Consider the following 24169-nt stretch of genomic DNA (forward strand, 5'->3'; position numbering starts at 1 on the left):
AGCTTTCCTCTTTCCACCTGCCCCTCTCCCAGCCTGTCGGGACGGGGACTGTCCCTTTCTGCAGTGCCACATCCGTGTTTTACCCCTTGTGTCCCCACAGCCCGCAGTGACATCCCTGCCTGGACCCCACAAGAAGGAAGAGGAAGAGGGAAAAAACCGGTTCCTTCACCGTTGATAAAATGGGAAGCAACATCTCCTCATCAACCCGGGAAAGAAAACTCCTCTCCTTGCCTGGGGGACACCCCTGGCGGTTCTGCAGCCGGCAGGACACAACCCTGCGCCACTGAAGGGTCGGGGCAGCGTGGCTGGGGTGGCCTTGGGGACAGCATGTCCCTGCAGAGCCGCCGGAGCCAGCTGCTGCTGGTCAACTCGCTGACCTTCGGGCTGGAGGTGTGCCTGGCCGCCGGCATCACCTACGTGCCGCCGCTGCTGCTGGAGGTGGGCGTGGAGGAGAAGTTCATGACCATGGTTTTGGGTAGGCGCCTTTTTGTCACTTCGTTTTTGAGGCTTTTTGGGGTTTGGTTTGTTTTTTTTTAAAACCTTGCGGTGTGGAGGGTGAGGGTGAGTAAGGGTAGGGAGAGTTGGGGCTGTGACCTGTCGAAATCTCCCGAATTGATGGAATATCCCTTTTTAGATGGGCAGGGAGGGTTATCCCTGAAGGGGCTGTGTCCCACTGAATCCTCCAAAATTACGAAATATCCCTTTTTAGAAGGACAGGAAGAGTTGGTCCTTCTAGGGGCTGTGACCCACCGAATCATCCAAATCCACGATTATCTCTGGAGGGGCTGTGTCCCACTGAAACATCCCAAATTGATGAAATACCCCTTTTTAAAAGGGCAGGGAGAGTTATCCCTGAAGGAGCTGTAACCCGCTGAAACCTCCCAAACTGACAGAACATCCATTTTTTAGAAGGGCAGGGAAAGTTATCCCTGTGACCTGCTGAAACCCCCCAAACTGACAGAACATCCATTTTTATAGAAGGACAGGGAGAGTTGGTCCCTGTAACCTACTGAAACCTACCGAATTGACAAAATATCGCTTTTTTAGAAGGGCAGGGAAAGTTATCCCTGTAACCTGCTGAAGTCTCCCAAATTGACAGAACATCCCTTTTTTAGAAGGGCAGGGAGAGTTAACCCTGAAGGGGCTGTGACCTGCTGAAACCTCCCAAATTGGGAGGAAATTGGGAAACATCCCTTTTCAGAGCGCACACAGACCCCGTAACCCCTCCCGTCTCTCCCCCAGGGATAGGCCCTGTCCTCGGGCTGGTTTTCGTGCCCCTCATCGGCTCGGCCAGCGACCACTGGCGCAGCAGCTACGGCCGGAGGAGACCTTTCATCTGGCTGCTGTGCCTGGGCGTGCTGCTCAGCCTCTTCGTCATCCCCCACGCCGGCAGCTTGGCCGCCCTCTGCTCGCAGCGCCCTCGGCCTCTGGAGATCGCCTTCCTCATCCTGGGCATCGGGCTGCTGGATTTCTGCGGCCAGGTGTGCTTCACCCCGCTGGAGGCTCTGCTCTCCGACCTCTTCCAGGAGGCCGACAGCTGCCGCCAGGCTTTTTCCGTCTACGCCTTCATGATCAGCCTGGGCGGCTGCATCGGCTACCTGCTGCCGGCCATCGACTGGGCCTTCCTGCGGCCTTACCTGGGCGGCCAGGAGAGCTGCCTCTTCGCCCTGCTGGCCCTCATCTTCCTCGGCTGCGTGCTGGCCACGCTCTTCGTGACGGAGGAGGCGGCGCAGGGGGATATCCCAGAGGGGCCGGCGCTCAAGGACGCGTCCCCAAAGGTGTCCCTGGGGTGCTGCTGGCAGGTGACGTGCTGCTGGCTGCGGGGCAGGCGGCTGCTGCAGGCTGGCAGGAGGCTGTGCGCGCTGCTGCCGCGGCTGCACGGCCTCTGCTGCCGTGTGCCCGGGGTGGTCCGCCGCCTCTTCGTGGCCGAGCTGTGCAGCTGGATGGCCCTGATGACCTTCATGCTGTTCTACACGGATTTCGTCGGGGAGGGGCTGTACCATGGTGTGCCCAGGGCCAAGCCCGGCACCGAGGACAGGCGCCGCTACGATGAAGGTGAGGAGCGAGTCGGTGTTCACAGTGCTTTACAGTACAGGCTCTGAGATTTAGAAGGCTAAAAATGATATTTTATTTTTATTTTTATTTTTATTTTTATTTTTATTTTATATTTTTATTTTATTTTATTTTTATTTTACTTTTATTTTACTTTTATTTTTTATTTTTTTTTTATTTTATTTTTACTTTTATTTTTTATTTTATTTTTTAATTTTTATTTTAAATTTTATTTTTTATTTATTTTTATTTTAATTTTTTTTTTACTTTATTTTATTTTTAATTTTTGTTTTATTTATTTTATTTTATTTTATTTATTTTTATTTTATTTTATTTTTGGGATGCGTTTTGCCGCTAGAGGACAGGAAATGAAGCGCACACACACAGGTCGCCCTAAAGTTTTCCTGCCTTCTGAGCGGTTTTGTAGTGGAGATCCTCACCCAGCTTCACGTAAACCGTGTATACATTTAGAATTCTCGACTTTGCATATTTCTCCTCTGGGAGGAGCCTTGTGATTGACAGCGATGAGGTCGATCATCTGATGATGACTGATGATGACCAATGAGGTCGAAGGAGTGGCAACCTGTGTAGCCAATCTTTTACCTTCTGTAAAAAGTGGATATACATTTTACACAGCCAGAACACCCCAGAAAACTCTAACCCATTCTCCCTTTAAGCCCAAAGGTAAAGTGAACACCTTTTCCTTACATAAACCCACCCGCTGGGCTGTGGGAGCGCGTTACTGCACACAGCAAACCTGATTTGCTGAGGACAGGTCAGGAAAGAATTTATTTTTATTTTTTTTCCCCCTGTGGCAGCAGGTTGGGAAACACTTGGTGGTTCCCAGCACAGAGCTGGCAGGGCAGCCCCGGCCTGGGGCCGGCTGTTGAGTGGCAGAATGATGTGGAAGCTGCACAGGGATCACCACGGAGCTGGCTGTGTCTGCAGAGAGCTCCTGGCTCTGCTCTCCCCTCCTTCTCCATCCGTGGGGAGCAGGGAGCATCATCCAGTGTGGTGACAGGACACAAAAAAAGGTGCTCGACTCCAGTCAGGAGGCAGGAGAAATCAGAAGGTTTTATTTAGGAGTCATTCAGCCCTTTTATAAAGTCATTCAGCCTTTTTATAAAGTCATTCAAGCCCTTTTATAAAGTCATTCAGCCCTTTTAAAAAAGGGTTTTTTTTATAAAAATTGTTATTCTGCAAAGAGACTTGTCTTGTGTATAGAGCCCACAGGAGCAACTGTGCTACTCTGTCAGGATAGCACATGAAATAAAGATACTTGAACTCCAGTCAGGAGGTAGGAAAAATCAGAAGGGTTTATTTACAATTCATTCAGCCCTTTAAAAAAAAATTTACAAAAATTGTTGTTCTGCAGAGAGAGTTGTGTATAGAGCCCACAGGAGCAACTGTGCTACTCTGTCGTGATAGGACACGATATAAAGATGCTTGACTCCAGTCAGGAGGCAGCAGAAATCAGAAGGTTTTATTTACAATTCAGTCCTTTTATAACATGCTGTGCAAAAAATGCACATTATTGGTCCATGGGGCTGACACCTCTGCCATTGGCTGAATAACAGAAACAGCAAACAGCACGTGTTGTTACAGGAAAGGGACATTATTTAACCCAGGGTTGTTTTGGGAAAAACTGGTGAGAAGTTTCCCTTGAGGAGAGCTCAGCAGTTCTCAGGCTCAGAAAACGTGGAGCCCGCAGTCCAGGCTGTGCTCCTGAGCACCGAGGTGGGGTTTGCTGCTTCTTCCCTCCGCTCTGCTGGGAGACTCCCACCTCTCCCCGCTGGTTCCGGGAGCTCTCCAGCAGCTTTCCCAGCTCTCAGCCCCTTCTCCAGCGCTGCCACATCCCCACCTCGGCTCTTCCAGCAGCTTTCACCTGCCCGCAGGTGTCACCTGCGCTCCCATTTCTGCCGCTGCTGTACCAGAGCTTTGCCTCCTCACCCAACCTTTTCCCCCCTCTCCCTAATCCCAATCTTTTCTTCTGGAGGCACCTTCGTGCCGCAGTTTTCCGCTCGGAGAGCCCTGCAGCACAGTGCCCCTTTGTGCCGGCTGCCTGTTGAACTCGGGGCCGGTTTAATGATTATTGAACTCTATTTAACCGCTTAGCCGCCGGCAGGTCAGCGCAGCATCGCGCTGGGCCGCCAGAGAACCGCTCCCCAGCCCCTCGCCAAAGGGTTAATGGCTTTAATCCCCTGAAAGCCGAGCGATCTTTGCCAAAGGGTAAGGTCCGGCTGGCGGCCGGATCCCGCAGTTTGGGGCACGTTCTGTACTTTACCTTGGCTCGGGCACCGGCCCTGCCCGCCTTTGTTCTGGCTGCTGCCTTTGGCATCAGATAACGAGCCCGGATCCTGGTTCAGCCGCAGGTGACGGCTCCCGGGGCAAGAGCACGAGGAAGAAAGGGACGAACAGTGACTTCCCAAAGACAAGGGTGGCATTTCGGGTGCCCGGCTGGCAGGATCAGGGTGCCCACGGGGGTGGGAGGGAGGCTGCTGCAATGCTGGGGTTTGTTGGGTGATGCTGCTCTGCCTCCTGAGCCATCCTGGGCTGGCTGTGCCCCGCTCTCTGTGCGGGATTGGAGCAGAGGGAAGGAGGTTTTGGGGTTTGGGACAGACTGGGAAGGATGTTCTCGGAGTTAGGGACTGAGAGAAAGGAAGAGATGTGTTTGGAGTTAGGGACGGAAGGAGAGGAAAGAATGATTTGGGGTTTGGGACCAAGAGAAGGATGTTTTTGGGGTAGGGGCTGACAGAGAGGAAAGGGTATTTAGGAATTTGGGACCAAGAGAAGGATGCTTTGGGAGGTGAGGGACTGAGGGAGGGATATTTTGGGGTTTGGGAACAAGAGAAAGATATTTTGGGGGTAAGAGACTAAAGGAGAGGGAAAGGACGCTTTTGGGGTTAGGGACCCACAGAGAGGAAAGGGTATTTAGGGATCTGAGATGCAGAGAAAGACATTTTTGAGGTTGAGGACCAAGACAAGGATATTTTGGGGTTAGGGGCTGAGAGAAGGATTTTTTTGGGGTTTGGGATCAAGAGAAGGATGTTTAGGGACAAAGAGAAGGATATTTTGGGGTTTGGGACCAAAAGAAGGATGTTTTTGGGGTTTGGAATCAAGAGAAGGATGTTTTTGGGGTTTAGGATCAAGAGAAGGATGTTTTTGGGGTTTGGGATCAAGGGGAGGACGTTTGGCTGTGTGAATCCGGGCCAGGGCAGTGTCCATCACCCCTCTCCTCCCACAGGTGTCCGGATGGGCAGCTTGGGCCTCTTCCTGCAGTGCATCACCTCCATCTTCTTCTCGACAATCATGGACAGGCTGGTGAAGCGCTTTGGGACCAGGGCAGTGTACCTGGCCAGCGTGGTGTTCTTCCCAGGGGCCGCCCTGGTCATGTGCCTGTCCCGCAGTGTCACCGTGGTCACCATCTCGGCCGCCCTGACAGGGTTCACCTTCTCTGCCCTCCAGATCCTGCCCTACACGCTGGCCTCCCTCTACCACCACGACAAACAGGTGGGGATCTGCTCCAGGGCAGCCTGGTCCTGCAGAGATTTTATATTTTATATATATATCTATATATAAAATATATGTTTTCATTATATATATATAATATAGTCAACATAATATGTAAATACACACTATAATATAATAGATAATTTATTATGGAACATATAATATACGATGTATAAAATAGATTCTAGATTTAAAAATATTTATTTATTTTAAAATCTATATATTTTATATTTTGTATATTATATGTATATTTTAATAAATATATATTTTATAATATATATTCAATAGAATATATAAAATACACACTATATTATAATACATACTGTGTTATGGAACATATACAATATATAAAAATATATGGTAGATTTTAAAATATTTTTTATATATTATCTATATAAAATATCTTTATAATTTTTCCCCATGTTTAAGGGAAACTGGTCTGGTTTAGTTGTCTCCATGTGAATTCTGCGGCTCTGCCAGCCTGAGGTGCTGCAAAACTCGAGGATTTTCAGCCCTCACAGATCCTGCTTCCCAGTTTTCATCCACAGCACCACGATCAGGGAAATGAATACTCTTTCCCAATTCCTTTAGCTCCAAGAAAAAGAACCTTGTGAAGCCCGTGACAGCGGCACCAAAGCTCCTAACCCTGTCCCACAGATGTTACCCTGGTGCAGCAGTCCTGGAGCTGCGCGCTGGATCCATGGGAGTCTCTCTTGTGCCGCAAACGCAGAATTAATTTGTGGTTTGGGAGCAGCTCTTTCATCCCCAGGGCAGCGGTTGGCTGTGCCCATGCGAGGAGCAGGAGCTGTCACCACAGGCATCCAGATGTTCCCAGTGAGCAAACCCATCCCAGTTGGCAAACCCATCCCAGTTGGCACCGGGAATCCTGTCAGGAGTTGGGGAGGGGTGCGAGGGAGCGTTCAGCTTGGCAGGAGCTGCAGCTTGGCTGGGATCTCCCAGGGATGTTTTATCAATGAAATAAAACCCCAAAGTGCACAGGCTGGGAAGGGGAAGGCCACATTCCCAAGGCTTTGCCAAAGGAAGGCTGGGAATGCGCCGAGGGAGGGCTCTGGGCTCTCCTGCCCGCGGTGTTCACAAACGCTCTGTGGGAATACTGCAGAGACCTCACAGCTCGAGCACAGACAGGCAGAAAAGGGGGAGAAGGGAAATATTTTGGTTCCCTCTGCCTCCTTTTCCCGGCTGGAGCAGGATCTGGGCAGGCGGATGAAGCAGCTTGGTTGAGGTTTTGGTGCAGAGCTGAGAAAAGAGCCCTGCCCTGAGTTCCCAGGACTATTTTAGTGTCGCAGCTGGTGGCACTTTGAAGCATCCCAGATGAGGAGTGGCCGCTCATCCCGGGCTCACAAACCCCAGACTTTCCTGCTCTCAGTGCCCCGGGTGTTCGCTATCCCACCGCTCCTCACTCCTGCCCTGCCTCAGGTGATCTCGGGATGGGCTCAGGTTCCTTTGGCACCCACTGAGGAGGTGACAAAAGCACGAAATGTCCCCAGGGGCTGGCTGTGGGCTGGTGAGCACAGCCCAGGTGAGTCAGGGCTGCTTTGGATCTGACGTGGGCCGGGCTCAGGCTGGCACTCCCCTGAACACACACAGCGCTCTGCTTTTGCTCTCCTGCACCAAAACAAGGCTGCCCTCGGGGTCCCCGCTCCTCCCTCACAGCCCTCGCTGCTCCCCGCAGGTGTTCCTGCACAAATACAAGAGGAAAGAGGAGGAAGACTCCGCTCTGCTGGACAAGGAACCCGCCTTCTCCAAGGGGCTGCTCTCCAGCCAGAAACTGCCTTACCAGAATGGCCACGCTGGGAGCCTCTTCTCCTCTTCTTCATCCTCCTCCTCCTCCTCCTCCTCCTCGCCTGCAGCCGTGTCCAGCTCCGCTCTGTGCGTCGGCTCCTCCTGCGACGTGTCCCTGCGGATCGTGGTGGGCGAGCCGGAGCCGGGGGGTCCTGGCCGGGGGATCTGCCTGGACCTGGCCATCCTGGACAGCGCCTTCCTGCTCTCCCAGGTGGTGCCCTCGCTCCTCATGGGCTCCATCGTGCAGTTCACCCAGTCCGTCACCGCCTACATGGTGTCGGCCACTGCCTTCGGCCTGGTGGCCATCTACTTCGCTACCAAAGTCGTCTTTGACAAGGGTGACATGGCCAAGTGCTCCGTGTGACACGGCCGGGTATACCCCATGTGACACAGCCTGGTACCCCATGTGACACGGCCAGGTACCTTGTGTGACATGGCCAAGGGCCCCGTGTGACGTGGCCGGGTACCCCGTGTGACATCCCCAGGTACCCCGTGTGACACGGCCTGGTACCCTGTGTGACACGGCCTGGTACCCCATGTGACATGCCCAGGTACCCCGTGTGACACGACCTGGTGCCCAGTGTGACATGGCCAGGTATACCCTGTGTGACATCCCCAGGTGCCCCATGTGACATGGCCGAGTGCCCCATGTGACACAGCCAGGTGCCCCGTGTGACACGGCCAGGTACCCCATGTGACACAGCCAGGTGCCCCGTGTGACACGGCCAGGTACCCCGTGTGACATGGCCGGGTACCCTGTGTGACATGGCCAAGTGCCCCGTGTGACATCCCCAGGTGCCCCGTGTGACACAGCCAGGTACCCCGTGTGACACCAGGGCAGCAGTGACAGCTCTGTGTGTGCCCACAGGGCCGATTTTTTGGGGTGCCTCGTGTGTCACCGGCTGTCCCCAGGCTGTTGTTGTCACCCCCAGGGGTGGCCCTGGGGCTGGGGGCAGCACGGGGTCAATCTCAGGTGTAAATAAGAGGCTTTGGGCTGTTCCCCTCGGGGCCAGAAGTGCTTTTTCCAAAGGTGCCTTCAGCAGAGGGGAGCAGCCCCAAAGGGGTTCCGCAGGGGGCAGAGGGGAATTGGAGATTCCCTCTGATATCAAACGGGTCGTGCTCCTGAGCTGCAGCCCAGGGAGGGGATCAAACCTCCTCCTGTAAATCCTCTCCTCCAGCTGTGCCCTCTGCCCCCGCTCCCTGGAGGAGTTTTACCCAAATTCTTGAGCAATACTTCGGCAAACGGGACGCTGGGAGGGGATTTGGCAGCGAGGTTTGGCTCTGGGGCCCAGCTGTGCACCCACATTTCTGCCCTCCTCTCCTTCCCCGCCCTGATCCAAAACCATCCGGGAGAAAAGTTACTGTGCCTTGTTTTGGGGAAAAAAAAAAAGGCAAAAATCCCAACCAAACAAGGAAAATCTCATTAGGACCAGTTCCAAAAGGTGACTGAACCTTTGCCTATGCACCGGCTTGCATCAGATAGAGAGAAGTCCGGAGCTTTTATTTATTTTATTCCTTTTTTTAATGATTGTTTTTGCCTTTCTCCGCAGAGTTCTCAGTCACTCTGACCTCTCCCTCCTCTCCTCAGTGCCTGGGCCTGTTTTTGCTCTCTCCCCTCATGGATCCAGGCTGTTGTGCCTCTTCCACTCACGGCCCCTAAAAGATGCTGCCACACACGAGGGAAATCTGTTCCCAAGTTGGTTTTTATTTTCAGCCCCGTGGCAGTGCAGCAGAGCAGGAAAAGCTCTCCTGGAAGGGCTGAGGGAGTTGCTGACGAGTTAAACTCAGTCCTGGAGCTGGTCACTGCCTGTGGCTGTTTGGGCTTTCTTAAAATATATTTTATTTCCAGTCAGGAGTTGGTTTTCTCAAATGAGAATATGACAAAAGCAAAAAGCAAAGGCCTGTCGGAGTGAGGCAAACCCAAAACCTGCTGCCCAAACCCCGCGGGGATGTGCAGCTTGTTTTGGCTCCCAGCTCTGGGTCAGTGACAGTCCCCCTGCCTGTCCCATCCCCTGTCCCTAGCTGGGACAAATCTGCTGCTGGCAGATTCCTGAACTCCCCACACACCGAGGAGGAGCTGGCCCAGGTCAGGAACGACCCAAAGCGCGTGGAGAAAAGGCTCGATTGGTGCTGTGAGCACCAAAAAATCCACAAAAAACTCGACCCTGCCTGGGCTAAATGAGCTGTTGGTGACTAATTTTAAATTTTTTTTTTTTTTTAAATTTTGTGGAGGTGTGTGGGCAGCCAGAGGCGCTGCTGAGGTTGGGCTGGAGGGCGAAGCGTTGCTATTTTGGCCGAGTTTTGTCAGCCTGTTCCTTGGCAGGGAGGCCAGGGTGACTCCCCTGCTGTCTGAGCCGGGCCCTCAAAGGTTTGGAATCGTCCCTTTCCCGTCAGGGGTCACTGTTTTTGTTTGAGTTCTTCTCAAATTATAGGGCTGCCAGCCTCCCTTTCCCACAGCAAGGGCTGCGTGCTGACACGCAGCTGCTCTGGGGACGGGTTTGGCACTGCCTTAACCACTTCCAGAAACACTTTTGGGGGCTGCACTTCCCACCCCACTGCAGGCTGCACAGGGAGGATTTGAGACAAAACTCCTCTTTTTGCCTTGAATTAATTCTCCCCTGACCCAAGGCTAAAAAAAAAAACACCTTTATTTTTAATATTTCTTATGTAAATGTGAGGAAATTTCCTTTGCACAGATGCTCTTGATGATTTAAGTGCCTCCAGTGCTTCCACACTGAACTTCAGGTGAAGGGGTTTGGTGGGAATGGCCTTAAATCCTTCATTTCAAAGGGTGATAAAGGGGCAGAGGGGCACACAGCTGGGCCTTATAACAGGAGAGCAACGTCAGGGAGAAGGAGGACGAGGAAATCTTCACAAAATTGGCTTTTTTGGGCATCTTCTAACCAAATTTGTGCGTCAGGACCACGTGTAGGACCGGCAGTGGATGTTCTGGTCCGGGTGAGAGCATCCCCTGCCTGCTGTTCCTGAGCTTCCCTGTGTGAGCACGGCATTTCTCGAGGAGTTGCTCCTGTGTGGCCACAGGGTTTGAGCTCCTCAGGGCTGGCCAGCAGGAGAGTTTCCTCCTCCAGGTACGAGGTGAATCCCTTCCTCAGGGTGAATCCTGCCTCTCCTTTCCTCGGCCGAGCCCGGAGTGAGGAGGAGGGAGAGCTGTGGTGTAAATTCCCTGTGGTGGGTTCCCTGGGAGAGGGAAGGACTGGGGGGACGGACGGACGGACGGATGGATGGACGGATGGATGCTGGTTTTCCTGTCTGAGGTCACATCCTGCCCGCGAGACGTTTCGGGTTTAATTTATTTCGGTAGAGTGAATATTTTTTGTATACGGCGCGAGAGGAAGGCTTTTATTATAAAATTTTTATTGAGGGGGAAATAAAAAGTGTGAAAAAAGGGAGAAATGCCTGAGCTGGCCGCGGGGGGGCGCCACCGCCGCGTGGGGCGGGGAGTGGGCGTGGCCATGCGCTGGTGGGCGTGGCCAAGGCATGACTGACGTGGCGGGGGCGCGGTCAATTAGCGAGGGGTGTGTTTTGGGGGCGTGGCAAGGGATGACAGACGTGGCCGGGGGTGTGGTCAATGAGTGAGGGGTGGGGTTAGGGGCGTGGCCAGAAAATGATGGACGTGGTGGGGGTGTGGCCAAGGGATGGGGAGGTGGAGTTTAGAGCATGAGCGTGGCCGAGGGGCGTGGCCTGGATGTCACTTTTGGGATGGGACATGGGCGGGAGCAAGGTCAGAGGGCGGGGCCAATTACTGCGTGAGGCATGGGTGGGGTCGGGAGGCGGGGCTTTAAACGGGGAGGGGTCAGGGGCGGGGATTGGGGCGTGGCCAGGGACAAAGGCACGGCCACGGGGCGGGGCTAGCGGTTTATGGGCGGGGAAAGGGCACAATGGGCGTGGCCAGGAGGGCTCCAGGTGATGATTCCGCAGCCCCCGGTGCCACCGGTGTCCCCGGGGCAAGGGCCGGGCTCTTCCCCGCGGCCGTGGAGCCGCAAAGCCGCTCCTTTTCCCCAAAATAAGTTCCGGTCCCGCTCGCCCCACCGGGGGCGGCTCAAACCCCGAGCAGGAGCCGCTCCCGGCTGCCGTCCCCAGGAATTTCGTGTAAATCCAAGCCCTCGGTGATTGGACCACGGCAGCCGGGAGCACCTGAGCATTCCTGAGGAGCTGAGACCTTCCCAATCTCTCCAGGGCCATAAATGAGTATTATTAATTATTATCAACGCTTATCTGATGCGCCTTATCAGCAGTAATGTTCAGCGCTGCGAGGCTGTGACACGGCGTCAGTGACACAGCAGCATCGGGGACCAGCCCCGGGTCACCCTTTTCTGTGCACCTTCAGCGTTTCCCTTTTTTATTTTTATTTTCATTTTGGTTTGATTTCTATAGATTTAAAGCCTTCCCCTGGCCCAAACCCTCACTTTTCTCCCGGAGCAGAGGAACTCGGTGCGCTCTGGTGGTGCTCCCCCCAAAGCCACCCTCAGGGACCCCAAAACCACGACAAGGACAGACCTCGCTCCTTGTCCCATCAGCAGCATCCGAGCGCTGTGGCCCTGCCCAAAACTCCCCCCTGCACACCTGGATTCAAACCCTCTGCACACTTGGATCCAAACCCCCCGCACACCTGGATTCAAAATCTCCTGCACACCTGGATCCACCTGCATCCAAACCCCCGCACACCTGGATCCACCCGGATTCCAGCTGCCGCGGCGTCTCCTCCTTTCCCCGAGAGCCCGGAGAGCCCCGGAGCTCCCCCAGTGTAAACGCGCGGCTGGAGGAAAGCGGCGGCGGCTCGGGATCTCCTCCGGGAGCCGCTCCAGGGCCCGGCCCGGGCCAGCCCGGGGCCCCTCCCGGCTCCGTGCCCCGTGCCAATGGGATCGGCGGCGGCGGCCGAGCCCTCGGCGGGGCGGAGCGGGCCGGGACCGCCCCCGGCGGAGCCGCGGGAGCCGCGGGCGGCGGAGCGGGGTAAGGGGCGAGGGGATCCCGCTGGCAGCGCTCCCCGGGATCACGGGGCGGTGGGAAGGCGGTTCCGGACCGGCAGCAGCGGGCTCGGTGTGCTCAGCTCGGCTCCGAGCCCCGCTGGGGTCGGGAACTGCGCTGGAGCCGGAGCCCGGCTTGTCCTTGGGCATCGCTTTGCGCCCAGCCATCGGTCACGCGTGGCACCGGCTGGGACCGTGCGGGTTGTCCCCGAGAGGCTCGGCGAGCCGCGGTTGTGCCCCGGCACCGAGCGATTGCCGCCTCCGCCGAGCTTACAGGTGTTTGTCCGCGTCGCTCGGTCACGGGAGGGGAGCAGTGACCCTCGGCTGCGTTCCCGGCTCCCGCCGCTCGCTGGCTGACCTTGGGCCGGTCCTGCTCTCCATGTGCCCGGGCTGCACATGTGCTGCTCCCCTGCAGCCGCCCGGGGCTCGCCAAAATCGGGGAATAGAAATGCAAAGCGAGGCTCGGCAGCGACGCTGCCCTCGCGGTGAGGGGACAGAGCCAGCGCTCCGTTTCCTCGCGGTGGCTTTGGGGTGACAGCAGGGGTGGCATTGTGCAAAAACGCCTTGGGTTGACAGGGCGGTGACACCTGTGACAGAACGGGGAGGTGTCACCTTGCCCCACAGCTCTGCTCTGCCAGCTGGGACATCAGCACTGCCCCAAAATGAGACGGGAAAGTGAGGGGCAGAGCGCTCCAAGGGCTCCCCCAGGGCTGCCCCGCTCCGATCTGCTCGACCTCGGCACCTCCCTGCCCTCTGGTCACGATTTTATTCCTGCTGCCAGCTCAGCAGGAGGGTTGTGTCCCACGAGGAGTTTAGGGTTTAATTCAGCTGTCCAGGAGACGTGCTGGAGAGCTGGAGATCACCGAGCTGGTTGGAAAATCAGGTTTTAGGACACTCTGGGAGAGGTGAAGAGGAGCCTTTGGTAGCCAAAGGGGAGAGGCTTTCCCTGCACAAAGAGGAGATGGAGAAAAATAGACAAAAAACCCTAAAACTGCAGTGGAGGAAGGAGTGGAACAGCCCGGGAGAAGTTGTTCAGAGCACGGATTTGGGCTGTGAGGAAAATTTGAAGCCTAGAGGTTGAGATTGGCGTGAATACCTCCTTACCTCTCGTGTGAGCAGTGACAGTGACAGTCCCTTGTTGCTGCAGAGCTGTGCTGGACCTGCATCTTGTTCCTGGCGGGTTTGGGGGTTATTTCCTAAGGAGAAGAGCATTGATGTGGCATCCAGAATGCTCAAAATTTCCCTCTCAGGACCCTGGGGAGCGCTGGTAACAAGGACTGGCCGGACTGGTTCGCAGCTCCACAGAAATCTCGCGGAAAAGGTTCTTAAGGGACTTTGACAAAAGGGGTTTTTTTCCCCCTGGAAACTCCATTTCTGCATTAAATACAAACAGATCCCTGCGCGCTGCGTGGTTTGGTGCTGCAGAGCAGCATGGGGACAGGGACATTGTGTGGCTGCTCTGGAGGTCCTCGGCCACCTCCCTGCCACCCCTGAGCGTGGGTCTGTGACAGCCCCTAGTGACGGTCCCCAGTGACACCCTGAGCGCCCCCAGCTCCCGCCTGGGCGCGCTGTGCTCCGTCTCGGCAGTTTGCAAAGGCGCAGTCTGTGTCCTCGGGAGCCCCGGAGGTGACCCCGGCCGGGCTGAGCAGCTCTCGGAGGTGTGACCGAGGCCGGGCAGAGCCGCAGCGTGTCCGGGCACCGCCGTGTCCTCCCCGGGCACCGCTGAACCTGCCCGCGGCTGGCTGGCGGCTGTGGGAGTGTTACCTGTGCAGGTGAGGAGCTTGAACCCAGCCCCGTGTCTGTGTCAGGGCGTGCTCCTGCCCACGTTTGGCCACAAGCAGGATGACAATTAACTCCCGGCTAATCAGGAGTCACCCCCTGCGCCGTGCAGCAGCGCGGAGCTGCCCTGCGGCGTGGGTGGCACGGGGAGGGATGAAGGGTTTCTTTGTGTGAGTTTTTTACCTCGGTGAACTTCCCAGAGGAGTTTCTTGAGGGAATCTGCCTCTCTGCTGGCAGCCAGCGTCAGGAGAACGGTCAGGCCGTGTTTTCTCAGCGGCAGACCCTTTAAAAACAAAAGCCGCCGCCAGGTTCTGCTGTTTTTCCTTTTCAGCGCGCAGCTCGGTTTTGTTAAAAGGTTTTGAGGGGTTTTTTGCGTGTTTGTTTTCTCGTTTGGAAATAACCTTGGTGCCGTTGCCTCGCAGATGAACGGAGACTTCCCCAGCTGAGCTCTGCCGGCGGCTCCTGAGCCAAGAGCTGCGTGTGGGGAGGCACCAAATGGTCTCTGTGAGCTGCCAGGACCTGCTGCCCTCCCCAGCCGGCCCTTCCCTGCTCCAGAGCCTGGCCAGCGCCCTGCAGTGCAGGATGCCACCGTCCCTCCTGCCGGGACACCCGGAGGGCTCAGGGCACGTCCTGGTGGCCACCACTGACCACACCGAGAGTGCCCCACTGTCCACTGCCAAAGGGGAGCCTCCCAAAGCCCAGCTCAGCGAGGCTCAGCTCAGGCTGCCCGACTTCTGCCTCTCCCAGGATTTCATCCCCACGCTGGAGGAGATCGAGGAGTTCCTCAGGGAGAAGGCAGAGCTGCCCAGGGATGAAGCAGGAGATCCTCACCCCGCGGGGTGGAAGGTGGAGGGCAAAGCTGAGCTCGGCTCCGGGGCACAGCTCAACCCCAGAGTGCACCAAGGAGGAGGAGGAGGACACATCCCAAATGTCCCAAACGCTGCGGGGACAGCTGCTGGTGACCAGGCAGTGGCTGCTGGTGACCAGGCAGTGGCTGCTGGCAGCATTCCCGTTGTCCTGCAGCTCCAGCCTCTCCCGATGGACAGCGTCACCCCCGTGGCACAGCCTGGCGGTGTCAGGGTGGCCCAGCTGCTGATCAGCCTGCAGGGCCCAAACCTTCCCGTCCTCCCTCAGCTCCAAGCCCCTGGCACCATCCTGGACCAAAAATACGTCAGAATCGCCCCTCTGCCGGTGGCCGTGGGGCCGGGGGACGTGCAGGAGGCCGAGGTGGCCCCCGGGGGCCAGCAGGGCTCCCCCGGGCAGCTGCGCAGCCACCGCTGCTCCCACCCGGGCTGCGGGAAGGTTTATTCCAAGAGCTCCCACCTGAAGGCTCATTTCCGTCGGCACACGGGGGAAAACCCTACACCTGCGCCTGGCCCAACTGCGGCTGGAGGTGAGTGGGGGTCCCCTCCGGGCTGGGGGGCTCAGGAGCTGCAGGGAGAACTCACAACCGCAGGGGAAAACAAAGTTTCCCTCCTCAAGTGACGCTGCTCTGGGCTGGAGGTGGAGTTCCAGGAAAGCATTCCCACGCCCAGGCTGCTTTGGCCACTGCCAGCCTGAGGTCTTTTCCCAAAAAAAGCTGATTTTTTTTCTCAGCCTCTGGGGCTCTCTCCGCTGCCGGAAGGTTCCAGCCAGGGAAAACAAACGGAGGAAGTAGGTGGACAGCGTCCTTTGAGAGCAAGGGGAAGAAAATTCCCATCTCAGTGGGTGAATTCTCTTCCATTTCCAAACCCTTGGAGGGGCTGATTTCGGGAGCTGGGCGTGCCTCTGCCTCCTCTGGAGGGTGTGGCCAGGAGGCTGTGACAGGGACAGACCTCAGCCTGCCCCATGCCAGGGTCACTGTGCCCCCTGTCCTGCCCCCAGGGCTGGGTCCAGCATTTCTCCTTTGTAGTGGTTTGAAACAAAAAACAGTGAGAGACTCCGAGTCAGAAATACAATTTAACAGGAAGGAGGGGGAAAAAAAAAAAAAAGGAAAATAAAATAAATGCAATAATACAAAAGACCACGGACAGAGTCAGAATACAACCTGACAGCCTGTTGGTCAGGTGTTGGGAGCAGCCCAAAGTCAGCCCTCCTGGGCTGTTGGTCCTGTTGGAAGCAGAGATGGTCCTGTGGAGCCGAAAGGTCCAGTCTTCCTTTGGGAGTCCCCTGGGAACACTGGATGTCTGGTGACACTCGTGGCTCCTTTTTATCTAGAGGGAGATGGTTTGGCTCCTCCTCCTTGGGTGGAGCATCTCACACTGGGATGATGTAATGTGTGATGTCACTGGTGAGCCTTGATGGCCCATTAACAGGAGATATCCCCATGGAGGAGATAAGGAACACTGGGATGATGTAATGTGTCATGTGATTGGTGAGCCTTGATGGCCCATTAACAGGAGATAAGGACCACTGGGATGATGTAATGTGTGATGTCATTGGTGAGCTTTAATGGCTCATTAACAGGAAATGAGGAACACTGGGATGATGTAATGTGTGATGTGATTGGTGAGTCCTAATGGCCAATTAACAGGCAATAAGGAACACTGGGATGATGTAATGCGTGATGTCATTTGTGAGCTTTAATGGCCAATTAACTGGAGATAAGGAACAGTGGGATGATATAACGTATGATGTCACTGGTGAGCCGTGATGACCCAATAATAGAAGATATTTCTGTGGAGGTAATGGGAGGAGCTGGTGTGATGAGCTTTAATGACCCATTAACAGAAGACACCCCCCAGGAGGGAGGAAAGAGATAAGACACAATGCCCCGCCCAGTTTTAACAGCTGCCTTGTTATCAGAAAGGCAGCCACCCCTCCCCTCCTGGAGTCACAACAGGTAAAGAAAATAAAACACCTCCCCAAGCGGGTTTCAACAGACAGAACAGAATAAATAGTGTTTTTTGGTTACATAACCCAAAACATTCCTCCTCCTCCTCCTCCTCCCCGCAGGTTCTCCCGCTCGGACGAGCTCTCCCGCCACAAGCGCTCCCACTCCGGGGTCAAGCCCTACCAGTGCACGGCCTGTGAGAAGAAGTTTGCCCGCAGTGACCACCTGGCCAAGCACCTGAAGATCCACCGGGGCCAGCCCTGCAGCCCACGGACGCTTCCAGCAGGGAGCAGGAGTTAATTCCTGCCGCTCATCCCCTGCCAGGGAGGTGCCAGAGCCGGGGAAACGGAGCAGGAACCGCTGCTGAGGAGGGGAAATGACTCCTGAACAAGTGACAGGAGGTTTTGGTGTGATGTTTTTCAAGGGTGGGGATGTTGCCCAGTTGTTTCTGGCCTTACTGTCCCTCTTTGAAATACAGGTGATGGAAACCAGCGTGGATTTGGGGTTTGTGCAGGAGAGTTGGGGTCACACTGTAAAACAGCAATCAGAATCCCAGAATGGTTTGGGTTGGGAGAGACCTTAAAGCTCATCCCACGGGCCGGGACACCTCCCTCTATCCCAGGCTGCTCCAGCCTGGCCTTGGGCACTTCCAGGGATCCAGGGACAGCCACGGATTCTCTGGGAATTCCATCCCAGCCCCTTATCCCCCTCACAGCCGGGAATTCCTTCCCAAAAATCCCATCCACCCCTGCCCTCTGGCAGTGGGCAGCCATTCCCTGAGCCCTGTGCCTCCATCCCTGATGGAATGGGGCTGGAGGGGGGTCTGTGCTCTGCAGCAGCTGCGGGGGCTGAAGCAGGTATTGACCCTTCCCAGTGTGGTTGTTTTATCCCTAAATCTGCTTTTTTTTTTAAATTTGTGCTGGTGGTTTCTCACCTGGACATTGTGATGTCCCCTGGCTGTTGACAACAGAGAGGGACAGGAGACGGATTTTGTGGCTCCTCAAAGGGGCCAAAACAGAAATCAGCAGCACCAAAAAGCCCTTTCCACCCCAGAAGGACATTTCCAGGGATGTGTGAGGAGCTGGTGGAGCTGAGAGCCGCAGCCCAGCAGCTCCCAGAGGCTGCTGACGTCCTGCTCCTGTTTGCCTTTTGGTTAATTAAAGGCCAACTCCCCGCCGTGCCGCCAACCCCCCGAGCTTCTGCAAACATCTGGGAGGGAGCGAGGTGCTTGTGCAAACACGGGATCAGCGTCAGGAGCCGCGGGAGGGCCGGCTGCCCTCTCCCCGTGCCCGTGCCAGGCTGGTTTTTGGTGCCTGCAGGCTCTGAGCCGGGCTCTGCTCGTGCCCTGCTGCTGCTGCCCCGGTGCCCTGGGCAGGACACAGCTCCACTGCTGCCCTTGAGCTGCTGTGGTGAGGTTGTACCCCAAAATACGTCAGGGGAAATCAGCTCAGCTCTGCTGGCTGCCCTGTTCGGGCAGGTTTGGAGCAGCAGAGGTTGTTCCCTGCTCCCCCTGTTTGAGGGAAGTGGTGGGAATGGAGGTGGTGTCCTGCTCCAAGGGCTGGGAGAAACTCCTCAAAATTCTGGGTGAGAAATGAGGGATCAGCCCTGGTGACGGTGTCGTGGGGCTGGAGATGTTGGTGTTGGGGAAAGAGGAGCAAGGCAGCTGAAATCCTTCATTTGTTTTTTTTTATTCTGAAATATCTGAGGATGCTCAGGCTGTCCCTGAAGGAGCTGGAGATGGACAGGGCACCTTCTCACCTCTGAGGGTTCATCACCCCACAGCTCCTGCTGCAGTTTGTCACTCCAGGGGCCACAATCCAGCCCGGCACCTCCTGCTGTACAGCCACTGAAGAGAAATCCCCATTTCCCCCCACAAACAGCAAAAATCCCTCTAGGAGTCCAAACTCCCAGCACACAAACCCTGAGGAGAAATGTGACTAAAGCTGGTTTGGGTTTGGATCCTTCCCTGTGGAAACAGCAGCTGAGGGATGGCTCCAGGCCCAGGAGAGGGCTGTGGCTGCTCCTGAGGAGAGTCCTCGGTGTGGTTCCCAAAACCCACCTGCAGGGATGCCCAGGCAGGGCTTGGGAACAGCAGCTCCACGGCTCTCCTTCAGCTCCAAGCTCTGCCCAGGCTGGGCCCTGGATCCTGCCCTGAACCCGAGCTCCAGGTGTGGACTGGGAGCGCTGCCATCGCAGGTTCTGTCCCCTGGCCGTGCAGTGGAGGTGTGAGAGCCCTGGAGCGCTCCTGGGGAGGGTTTGGGGCGCTGTCCCTGCTGGGGAGGGCAGGCGCCTTTCCCTGGGGATTCCTGGAGAGCTGAGCTGCCCTGGGAGCTCTGCCCGTGGGCTGTGGGGGCTGCAGGGCTGCCCTGGCCTGCCCAGGTGTGACCAGGGGTGACGTGTGACCAGGTGTGACCAGGAGTGAGAAGTGACCAGATGTCACCAGGTGTGAGGAGGCGTGACCAGATTTGACCAGGTGTGACGAGGTGTGAACAGTGACCAGATGTGAAGATTTGACCAGATTTGATCAAGTGTGAGCAGTGACCAGGTGTGACCAGGTGTGACCAGGTATGACCAGGTGTGAGGTACAACCAGGTGTGACCAGGTGTGACGTGTGACCAGATTTGATCAGGTGTGACCAGATGTCACCAGGAGTGACCAGATGTGAGCAGGTATGAGCAGGTGTGACCAGATGTGACCAGATTTGACTAGATTTGACCAGGTGTGACCAGGTGTGAGGTGTGACCAGGTGTGAGCAGATTTGACCAGGTATGACCAGGTGTGAGGTACAACCAGGTGTGACCAGGTGTGAAGTACAACCAGGTGTGACCAGCTGTGATTAGGTGCCACAAGCTGTGACCAGGCACCAGCTCGGGGCCCAGCCCAGCTCGGGGTGATGCTGCAGGAGGACAGACCAGCCCGGCCCGGCCTATTTTGGGCTGCCTTTTGTTCCAGTGGCTTTTTGCCTGGCTCAGGATCCTCTCCGTGCCCTCTGTGCCTCGGGGCTGTGCGCACAGGCCCCGTGCCAGCCTGACTCACGCCCGTCTCGTGCTTTTATCTGTCCCCCTTTGCTCTTCTCCCTCGCCCCAGACACTCTCACAGCACTCCCTGCTCATCCCGGACCTGTCCCGTCCTGCCTCCCTCCGCTCCGGCCGCGGGCGATGCGGGGATTGGCAGACTTTCCAAACTTTGGAGGGAGAAGGTTCGGGTCTCGTCCTCAATCCACGGCACCTCTCTGTCCTCCGGAGGGTCCGCGCTGCTCCTGGGGTGGCTCTGCTGCGGAACGGCGCTGGGAGCGCTGGGGACAGCGACCTGCAGCCGCCCTGGTTTGTTTTGCCATCCCTTCCAGCCGGCCACAAAGGGAGAGGAGATATTTTTATAAAATAAACCACCCAAGATCCGTATCTCTCGTGGAGTCTCACCTGCTTCCCCGCGGGGGACTCGGGCTGGTTTAAAAGGTTTGGCTGAGGGCTCTGTAATTACCTCTCCTTTGCTCCACAGAAATGTTCCTGCTGGATGCTGAGAGCTGTGGCGGGGGTGAGGCTGCTCCCGCCTGCCCGCGGCCGCCGGGAGGTGACACGAGTGTCACCGGGGGTCACCTGGCCCTCGGGGGGTGCTGGAAGGGAGCAGGGCCCTGTGCTGGCCGGGGAGACCCTGCTGGAGGAGGGGGAATGGCAGGAGTGGGAATGGGAAGAGTGGGAATGGGAATGGGAATGGGAATGGAATAGGAAGAATGGGAATGGGAAAAGTGGGAATATCAGGAGGGGAATGGGAGGACCAAGAATGGGAAGAGTGGGAATAGGGGTGGGAATGGCAGGAAGGGAATAGGAGGAGTGGGAATGTCAGGAGTGGGAATGTCAGGGTGGGGAATGAGAGGACTGGGAATGGCAGGAGCGGGAATAGACTGGCAGGAGTGGGAATGGGAAGAGTGGGAAGGAGAGGAGTGGGAGTGGAAAGGCAGGAGTGGGAATAGGGGTGGGAATAGAGGTGGGAATGGAACGGCAGGAGTGGGAATAGGACTGGGAATAGGAATGGGAATGGGAAGAGTGGGAATTGCAGGAGTGGGAATAGGAGTGGGAATGGCAGGAAGGGAATAGGAGGAGTGGGAATGGCAGGAGTGGGACTGGGAAGAGAGGGAAGAGGAGTGGGAATGGCAGGAGTGGGAATGTCAGGTTGGGGAATGAGAGGACTGGGAATGGAATAGCAGGAGCGGGAATAGACTGGCAGAAGTGGGAATGGCAGGAGTGGGAATGGGAAGAGTGGGAATGGGAATGGGAATGGGAATGGGAATGGGAATGGGAATGGCAGGAGTGGGAATGGAATAGGAAGAATGGGAATGGGAAAAGTGGGAATATCAGGAGGGGAATGGGAGGACCAAGAATGGGAAGAGTGGGAAGAGGAGTGGGAAGAGTGGGAATGGCAGGAGTGGGAATTGCAGGAGTGGGAATAGGAGTGGGAATGGCAGGAAGGGAATAGGAGGAGTGGGAATGGCAGGAGTGGGAATGGGAAGAGTGGGAATAGGAGTGGGAATGGCAGGAGGGGATGGGAGGACCAGGAACGGCAGGAATGGGAACAGCAAGCGCGGGAAGAGTGGGGATGGGAGCAGTGGGAACAGCAGGAGTGGGAAGGGCAGAGCCGGAGGCTGCGGGTTGCTAAGCAGAGCTTTTGAAGAACGGCAGCAGGCAGCCGGGAGCTGCGGCAGGGCAGGACGTGGGAGAGCACAAAGACAAGCAGCAGCTCAGGAGCTTGTTGCTAAATTTGCAGCTGGGGCCGTGGGGGAAGAGCAGGAGCAGCAGAACCTCCCCGGCAGTGACAGTGACAGTGACAGCGGTGACATCCCCGGGCTGCCCACGTGCAGCTCGTGCTGGCTGCTCATCCTGCAGGATGAGCCCAGGGCCGCTGCAGATCCTGCTTTGGAAACGCAGCCCTCAGGTGGATCACTGCATTGAGGGCTTCTTTCTTTATTTTATTTAATGTTTTTTCTTTCTAATAATGCCAGAACCTCAAATCCTGCTTTGGAAACGCAGCCCTAAAGTGGATCACTGCACTGAGGGCTTCTTTCTTTTTATTATTTTTTTTCTTTCCTAATAAAGCCAGAACTCAAATCCTGCTTTGGAAACGCAGCCCTAAGGAGGATCACAGCATTGAGGGCTTCTTTTCTTTTCTTTTCTTTTTTTTCTTTTATTTTTCTTTTTTTTTCTTTTTCTTTTCTTTTATTTCTTTTCTTTTTTTTTACTTTCTTTTATTTTATTTTCTTTTTTTTTCTTATCTTTTCTTCTCTTTTCTTCTCTTTTTTTATCTTTTGTTTTTTCTTTTCTTTTTTCTTTTCTTTTTTTTCTTTTCTTTTCTTTTCTTTTCTTTTCTTTTCTTTTTCTTTTCTTTTCTTTTCTTTTCTTTTCTTTTCTTTTCTTTTCTTTCCTAATAAAGCCAGACCTGGATTTTTATTACTGATCCTCCCTTCCACAGGTTTCAGTTTTATTCGAGCTCCTGGAGGAGTTTCTGCTGCTCGCAGGGCCTCAGCAGCAGAATTCAGCCCGTGGCGGGGAGAAAATCAGAGCTGGAGTTTCCCAGCAGAGCAAAGGGAAGGGCCTTTGGGGTCTGAAAATCAGAGAGGGACAAGTGAGAGCTCCTCCAGCCAGCAGCTGGGCCAGCTCCAGGCCCTGGGTGACCAAAGGTGGGCGCAGGGGATGGACACACCAGGAGAAGCTTTGCCCCACCACGGGCAGGGCGGTGACCCCACTTTGTGCACCCAGGAGAAGGGACAGGAGCTCCTTTTGGGGTCACACAAATCCCAGGGGAAGCTCTAAACTCTCACTGAGCATAAAACACCCCCCAAAAACGAGTTTATCCTGGAGCTGCAGGAGCTCCCACCTGCCCTGGGCACGGAGGGCACAGCAGCTTAATGAAGCAAGGAGTTAATTAAAACAGCTAGCTGCCGGGGGGATTATTCGCTGAGCTCTCCGAGGAGGCACAAACGCTCTCCTGGAGCAGGGAAGGGACATCGCGGTGGCTTTTGTCCCTGAGGGCTCGGTGGCCCCGGGCTGGGCGTTTGTCCTCAGCACGGATTTGGATTTTGGGGTTCACTTTTCCCAGGAGCTGCAGGTCAAAAAAACACTTTAATTTGGTGATTTTTGGCCCGAAGCGCCTTTCCCGGGGAGGGATTCCCGCGGGAGAGGATGAGGAGGATGGAGTTGGGATGTTTTGTGCTGTTTGATCCAGGCAGAGCCACAAAAAAGCTTCATCCTTCCCTTTTTCTTCCCCAGAAATTCCAGCTGGATCAAGCCTCTCTTGGCTCAGCACGGAGGCACCAGAGGAAGGAGCAGAGCTGTGATCCCACATCCCCGGATCTGGTTTAGCTTTTGGAAATGTTGTGAGGTGGTTTTTTTTTTGTTTTTTTTTCTTCCCCTCTCTATGAATATCCCCGAATTCCACCCAAGCGCAGTTTCACACCTCTGCTATTTCAGGCCTGGGGTTGTTTGCACAAACAACAGGCTCTGAAAGCAGATTTTATTATTTTGTTGGTTTTTTTTTTTTTTTTTTTTTTTTTTTTTCCTTGTGTGTGTGGGTTTTTTTTTGGTTGTGTGGCTTTTTTTTTTTTTTTTTAGGTTTTTTTTCTTTGTTTGGTGGGGTTTTTTTGGGGGTTCGGATTTTTTTGTGTGTGTGTGTGGTTTTTTAAATTTATTTTAGGTTTTTTTGGTTTTTTGGGGGGGTTTTTTTTGGGGGGGTGGATTTTTTTCCCTTTTTTTTTTTTTTTTTTTTTTTTGTTTTTGGTGTTTTTTTTTTTTTTTTTTTTGTTTTTTTTTTTTTTTTTTTTTTTTTTTTTTTGTTGAAGATGCCATTTCCACGGGCTTTGCCCCGCGGTTCGCAGCTTTGCCCCGCTGCTGTTGGGTCAGGTGAGGAGAAGAGGGGAGGTTTTTCTGGAGCTGCGTTAGGAATTCCATCCGGGCTGTGGGAACTTCACACGCAGTGGAGCCGCGCATTTAACCGCGGAGAAGGAACGAGTTTGGCGACGTTGTGTAACATCCAGAGCTCCAGGGCTGAACCTCAAACCACCTCCGAGCCGGGCTGAGGCACGGGAGAGGAAATTGTGACCGAAATTCCGGCCTTTCTCCTGCTCCTCACTGTGCGCTCGAGTTCCCATGGGAATGGGTGATCCCGTTTATTTTTTGTTTTTTAAATTCTTTTTTTTTCCCCCCCTAAAATGAAATTTTGAGCGTTGACAGCTGCTGGA

General features: G+C 55.1%; 2 protein-coding genes across 2 annotated transcripts; both read left to right on the forward strand.

The window, feature by feature from the left end:
* The first annotated feature begins 239 nt into the window (after nt 1-239).
* On the forward strand, nt 240-7729 carry SLC45A3 (solute carrier family 45 member 3). The gene is made up of 4 exons (XM_066335618.1): nt 240-475; nt 1243-2055; nt 5297-5562; nt 7256-7729. The coding sequence occupies exons 1-4, from the start codon at nt 328-330 to the stop codon at nt 7727-7729; spliced, it is 1701 nt and encodes a 566-aa protein (XP_066191715.1). The 5' UTR covers nt 240-327.
* Nucleotides 7730-12299: 4570 nt separating this feature from the next.
* On the forward strand, nt 12300-17432 carry LOC136371566 (Krueppel-like factor 15). The gene is given in 4 exon segments (XM_066335716.1): nt 12300-12336; nt 14552-15480; nt 15483-15522; nt 17064-17432. Coding segments are annotated over 3 exon segments (1074 nt in total). The 5' UTR covers nt 12300-12336; nt 14552-14624; the 3' UTR covers nt 17242-17432.
* The last annotated feature ends 6737 nt before the right edge of the window (nt 17433-24169 follow it).

This window comes from Sylvia atricapilla, chromosome 25 (assembly GCF_009819655.1).
Source record: "Sylvia atricapilla isolate bSylAtr1 chromosome 25, bSylAtr1.pri, whole genome shotgun sequence".
NCBI classification, from domain to species: domain Eukaryota; kingdom Metazoa; phylum Chordata; class Aves; order Passeriformes; family Sylviidae; genus Sylvia; species Sylvia atricapilla.